Source organism: Belonocnema kinseyi, chromosome 1 (genome assembly GCF_010883055.1).
Source record: "Belonocnema kinseyi isolate 2016_QV_RU_SX_M_011 chromosome 1, B_treatae_v1, whole genome shotgun sequence".
Lineage (NCBI taxonomy): Eukaryota > Metazoa > Arthropoda > Insecta > Hymenoptera > Cynipidae > Belonocnema > Belonocnema kinseyi.
The window spans coordinates 19,054,193-19,060,830 of NC_046657.1; the positions used below are offsets into that span (position 1 = coordinate 19,054,193).

The 6,638-nt window shown below is 30.2% G+C and overlaps 1 protein-coding gene across 1 annotated transcript in view; it reads left to right on the forward strand.

The window, feature by feature from the left end:
• LOC117176920 (4-aminobutyrate aminotransferase, mitochondrial) overlaps positions 1-5,172 on the forward strand; it is a 9,480-nt gene extending 4,308 nt beyond the window's left edge. The window contains exons 2-7 of the mRNA XM_033367316.1: positions 525-720; positions 1,034-1,206; positions 1,301-1,438; positions 3,792-3,949; positions 4,197-4,465; positions 4,624-5,172. Of these exons, the coding sequence (XP_033223207.1) occupies positions 525-720; positions 1,034-1,206; positions 1,301-1,438; positions 3,792-3,949; positions 4,197-4,465; positions 4,624-4,739 (1,050 nt within the window). The 3' untranslated portion in view covers positions 4,740-5,172. The remainder of the gene's footprint in view (positions 1-524; positions 721-1,033; positions 1,207-1,300; positions 1,439-3,791; positions 3,950-4,196; positions 4,466-4,623) is intronic.
• Positions 5,173-6,638: the final 1,466 nt, after the last annotated feature.

Below are 6,638 nucleotides of genomic sequence, written 5' to 3' on the forward strand. Positions count from 1 at the left end.
TTTCCTATATTTGTAGGGGGGATGGGGTTGGCTGGGGGGTGGAGGGTAGTCCGTTTAGCGTGCAATCGACTCGGGATAATTATTTGATACTACCATGATTTTTTCAGATTTTTTGGTCCAAAAATAAATTAGGCCAAAAACCGGCCTTACCGACCCTCCCCCTTTGATACTAATGAGAAAATGCTCAAAGAAAAGTACAAGATTTCCAGGAAAATGTTAAGAGATTTAAATTAAATTAGGTGAACAGGATTTTCATATATAATAATCGATAAAATTATTCAGGATTCCTTTAAAACAAACATATTAACGTGAATTATTATTAATAATTCATTGATTCTTAATTTTGATAGAGTTTCTATTAAAAGCGCTTGATATAATTATAAAGAAATTTCTCAAAATAGCAAATGCGGAAAACGAATTGAAAAGTTAAAATTTATTTGAACAAATCCTGTCCAATTTTCTCAGCGGAATAGCGTACAAACCAAAAAATGTACTTACAATTTTTATTTTTGTTTTTTTTTTAGGTTGCCCCGCCCGGATTAACAAATATAACAACAATGATGTGTGGCTCTTGTTCAAACGAAAATGCTTTCAAGTCGATATTCTTCTGGTATGCAGAAAAGAAAAGACAGGGGGCTCCATTCACAAAAGAAGAAATGGAAAGTTGTATGATAAACCAGGCTCCAGGAGCTCCTCAATACTCTATTATGTCATTCAAAGGTAAAATTTTTTTCAACTCTAAAAAATCCCCTACACTGGAACCTCGATTTATGCAATTTACCTCATGCTATTTGCAACGCTTGACTGAACATCGCCTCTCCCTGGGACCCGCGGCTGTCCTCATTACAAAACTGTGAAGGACATCAGTTCTAGGAATGCTAGAAAAGCAGTTGACTAAAATCGAGGTTCCAGTGTATTAAGAAAAATCCCACCCTAAAAAGTGTTTCAATTTCATGATTGTCGTTCGGGTTTTTTGTTCCAAATTTCTTTCTGTTGAACATTTCGTGTAACTGAACTTTATTTTTCTAAACAGGTGCTTTCCATGGAAGGACTATGGGTGTATTGTCAACCACTCACAGCAAATACATCCACAAAATTGACGTTCCAGCCTTCGATTGGCCAATCGCATCATTTCCAAAATACAAATATCCACTCGAGGAAAATGTTCGAGAAAATAAACAAGAGGACGAAAAATGCCTAGCAGAGGTTTGTAAAAAAAGTATTTTTATTTCTGTCAAATTCAAAGTAATAATTTCACTAAGGATACAAAATTTAGAACTCAATTTTTAATTTTTTTCAGGTGGAAGACTTAATTGTTCAGTACGAGAAAAAGAATATTCCAGTCGCTGGTATAATTATTGAACCGATTCAAGCCGAAGGAGGCGACAACCATGCATCGCCAGCATTTTTCCAAAAACTGCAGGCAATTTCGAAAAAGGTAATCTATTTTGAAATAAATAAGGGAAAAAAATTTAAGTGGAAAATAAACTTTATTTTCTAACAAGGGGTGACTACCAATTGTAAATTATAGTCCCGCTTTATATTTTTTTCGTCAAGCTAATTATTTTTAGTTGAATATTCTACTATTATATTTTTGCTTTCGAATTCATCTTTTTTGTTTACAAAATTTAATAGTTATCTGATTGAAAATTTAATTATTTGTATCCAAATGCTACCATTTTATGAAACTGTTTTTTTTGTTTGTTATAGTTTTGTTTGTAAATTTAAATCTTTTGTTGAAAATTTATCTTTTTGAATTCAAAAATGAACTATTTTGTTACAAATTAACTTCTTTTTTGGAAATTCAAAAATTGGGTTCATTTTTTTTTCTTTTTTCCTCAAAAATGTTTCTTGGTTGACAATTGAGATTGCGGATGCAACAATTCGACAAGCGCTCGAAAGTGCGTAGAAGTATTGTCCAGCCGGAAAATCTATCGATAAAAGATGGGGTCAAAACGTAAAACAAAATATACATTCGTACTCAGCTTGACGCGTCAGACAAATTTTTCGCATGAAACTTTTTTATTCGATAATTATTACTTAAGATAAACAATAAAAACTGAGATAATTTTACGATTAAAAATGGATATTTTGTAAAACACAACTCGCGATTATTCGGCCGTTTGTTAATAAAAATGCTTAAAATTTGTATAGTTTATTCTCAATATATTAGCCATGACTTTAAACAACGAACTTTGCTTAAAATGCGAATATGTTTGTTTTTATTTAATAGCAAATTGATTCCCAACGAAAACCACGTTTCGCCAACTTCGACCAGTGGGACAGTTATCGAAAAAATGTTTATTGAAATAACTTGTCGCGAGAAAGTTCTTCACTAGAATTTGAGAAAGTTTTTCTAAAAATTTAAAGAAAATTGGTCAAAAATTGTAGAAATGGCAGCGAATTGAACTCAATACACACTGCCGCTGCCTAACATTTTTTCGATGATCGTCCCACTGGTCGAAGTTGGCAAAACGTGGTTTTCGTTCAGAATCAATTTTTTATTAAACAAACAAAAAATATTAGCTTTTTAAATAAAACGCGTTGTTTAAAATCATCGCTTATATATTGAGAATACATCATACAAATGTCAAGCATTTTTATCAACAAACGGCCGAATAATCTCTAGTTGTGTTTTACAAAACATCAATTTTTGATCGAAAAATTTTCTATGTTTTTATTGTTTATCTTAAGTAATAATTATCGAATCAAAAAGTTTCATAAGAAAGGTTTATCGGTCGCGTCAAAGCTGAATACGAACGTAAATTTTGTTTTACGTTCCTACCACTTTTTTTATCGATAGATTTACCCGGATGGACAATACTTCTACGCGGTTTCGAGCGCTTATCCGGATGCAACAATTGTTGCATCCGGATCTCAATTTAAGTCTTTTGTTGCAAATGGATCTCTTAAAAACGAATATTATCTTTTTTCTTTTAAAATTCAATTGTTTGGTTCCAAACTGAAATATTTTGACGAACATTATAGAATTTTATGAAGTGCTATTCTTTTTAGTTGAAAATTCAACTATTTTTGTAGAATATTCAACAATTTGGTTAAAATTTTGTTTTTTTCTTGACTGAATTATTCTTTTTTGGTTAATAATTTAAATGTTCGCTTGAACATGAATCTGCTTTGATTGAGAATTCAACTATTTGGGTGAAAATTCCCCTTGTTTGGTTGCATTTAACTACATTTCTTGTTGAAAATTTGGTTTGTTTGCTAAAAATCTTTACTATTCCATGTTTAGTTCAAATACTCTCGTTTTCAGTTGAAAATTCTTTCTTTTCTTAGTTTAAAATTTATACTGTTCGTTACAACTTTATCAATTTTTTTTAATTCAACTCCTAATGGTCTTAAATTAAAATATTGTTTGGTTAAAACCTCAATTATTGTGTTTTTCGTTAAGAATTTTCCTTTTTGATTTGAAAATTCAACTTTTTGGTTATAAGATGAACAACTTCCTTAAAAATTAATACTTTTGGTTGAAGATTAATCCCTTTCGTTGAAAATTTAATTGTTTGGTTGAAAATGTAATTATTTTTTATGCTTTTTTGTTTGTTAAAAAATTAAGTTTTTAACTGAACGTTTAATTATTCCAGTTTCGGTGGAAAAATAAGCTTTTTTAGTTGAAAATTGTTCTTTATGGTGTTAAAATTCGTCTTTTTGCCGAAATTTAATCTTTTTTCTTGGTGAAAAATATTTAGGCAGGTACGATGCACTAAATGAAACTGAAAAAAAAATGTAATTTGAATTTTCTTTTGAATATTAATAATATCAATTATTCTCAGCATGGAGCGGCACTTTTGATTGATGAAGTACAAACTGGAGGTGGACCAACGGGGAAAATGTGGTGTCATGAACACTTTGAACTCGAATCTCCACCGGAAGTCGTGACCTTTAGCAAAAAAATGCAAATTGGCGGATTCTATCACAATCCAGATTTCAGGTATTTTTACAAACAAATATTCTGTGAAATTTATTCATGTAACATTCATGTAACACTAATGTAATATTTAGGTAATATTTACGTAACAATCATGTAATATTTACATAACATTTATTTAAAAGCTACGTAGCGTTTAAGTAATAGTTACGTAACTGTGACATACATTTTTATGTTACATAAATGTAACATTAATGTAATGTTTATCTAGCATTTATGCAACAGTTAGTTCTGATTTTAATTTTTTTAGGCCAAAACAGGCATACCGAGTTTTCAACACATGGATGGGAGATCCAAGCAAATTGATTTTACTCGAGGCAATTGTTGATGTAATTTTCAAAGACAATTTGCTCGCCAGAGCCGCTCGGGTTGGAAACTACATGTTAAAGCAATTAACAACTTTGCAAAATGAACATCCTCATTTGATCAACTCTGCCAGGGGTCGAGGAACTTTTATTGCATTCGACTGTGCAACTCCTGAACTTCGGGATGCGACCGTCAAAAAACTACTCGTGAAAGGTAATTAAAAAATGGTCTAAATTTTTATCAAATATACTAAACTGAAAATCCACCATTATTATTTTAATCCCTTAAAAAGAAATTCGACCCTAAATGTGGGCTGAGCCATTAAATCCAAAATGTTTAAAAAGCCAAAAGTAATTTTTTTATTTTTACAGGAATCCAATCCGGAGGTTGTGGAGAGAAAGCGATAAGACTCAGGCCTGCTCTCACTTTCACTGAACATCACGCTGATATTTTCCTCGACAACTTGCGCTCAGTTTTAACTAAATAAATTTATTCAACGTTGTTAATAATCCAACGTCTTCCAAAAATTACAAACATAAATAGTATTCCAGTTTTATGGTGCAAACACCACATTATTTTTGTAAAACAGTTTATGAGTGTTCGTGAATCACAAATGAAATGTATTTATTATTTAAAAGGGAAAGAAAGAGACAACGGATGAAAGAAGTTTTGTATTGTACGTTTACCTTTATATTATGTATTTCTCTTTGATTTTAGATTATTATTAAAAAACTTTAATTCATGTATAATTAATCTTGCTATAGTTTCGAAAGACTGTTTATTCAAACATTTCTTAGTTCGAAGGGTTTTTAAACTTTCGAAAATATTACTTTTTCTTGGATTTCTGGTAATCTGATTTCCTGTTCCTATATTTAATAATTTCTATTTCTCAAGTATTAAAAAAAATATATTTTTTCATTATATGTTTCAGCTTTCAATTTATTCTAGTTTTTAATTTTTCGCGGGCATTTCTTATCGGACAGAGCGGAGCATTAAATAAAAATAAATAAGTTCGCACCTACGAAAATATTTTCATTTCTAATGTGCTTTTCGGAACATCGCAAGTTCGTGCAATTATAATTACGAATTATATAATCCATATTCGCAAGGATTATTAAAAAATCCGCGTTGTTTACAACTATCGGATTCAAAGCGAGGTTATCAGTCAAAGACGTCAGAGACAAAAGTGTCCCATCTCGCCCCATTATCCGAATCGTTCCGCCCTAAATCATACTTTTCATTTAAATGTAAATACTGAATACATGAAATGCGGTTAGGAAATACAAATCAAGAAATTGAGCTCAACAATATGCTTTTGTAACAAAATATGTGATATTTAAACAAATTAATTTCCATGTGGACATACTTTGATATAACAAAATTCATCTCCTAAAATTTCAATTTTATTGTAAATTTGCATTATTTAATATTTTTACATTCTCATTTAGAAGATTGTAATGTAATCGTCCGAAAATAATAAAAAATTGTTTGTGTCTCACTTTGGAAGGATTGCTCAATCAAGTCAGCCTTTGATGCACTTATTAAGATTCCCAAAATGAAGGTTAAGTTCATTAAGCAGATATTTCCAACCATAATTTAAAAATGTAGAGCATTTTCAAAATTTGACATTTTTTTAGATTTTGGAAGTTTTTGTCAAAGTTTCTTATAGGTGGGTAGAAGACTTGCAAATAATCCAATCAGAATTTTCGCAATGACAACTAGAGAAGTTATATACTTTTGAAAATTTTGTAAATGTTCAGAAAAATATATTTTTCTAATGGATTAGGAAATTTCATTTAAATTTTTCCCTAGAAGTCACATATTTAAAAAAAAACTATCTCAGTTAAATTTTTTTATGAGTTTTAGAAATTTTTGTCAAATTTTCTGATACACGGCAAAAAGAATTGTAAATTTTGCTCATGACTTTTTTAAATTCGATACAATTTAAAAAAGTTATATGCTTTTCAACATTTTGAAAATTGAAAAAAAAGGAAAAAAAATATTTTTAATATGTTAATAAATATCAATCCTAATTTCTACTACATATAAAATATATGTATTTCGAAACTATTCTCATTAAATTTCTTAATTCGACAAAAGTTCAAAAAGTTGGATCATTTTCAAAAATATGAAATTTTAGTTTTTAAGAGAACCATAAATTTAAAGCGTGGTTTTCAGTAGATTCGAACAAGATTTACAAATTGTCTTGATGAAGTTTTTTAATTCGACACAAATTACAGAGCACGAAGCGTGAGTTTCGTAATGAGAACGTAATCTTGAAAGCCGTACACTGAAACGACATTCGAGGAGCAGCGCCCTCTAAGCTGTAGGACTGTTCCTCGATAAATATTGAGGAGCAGCGCCACGTAATGAAGTAGCAGTAACT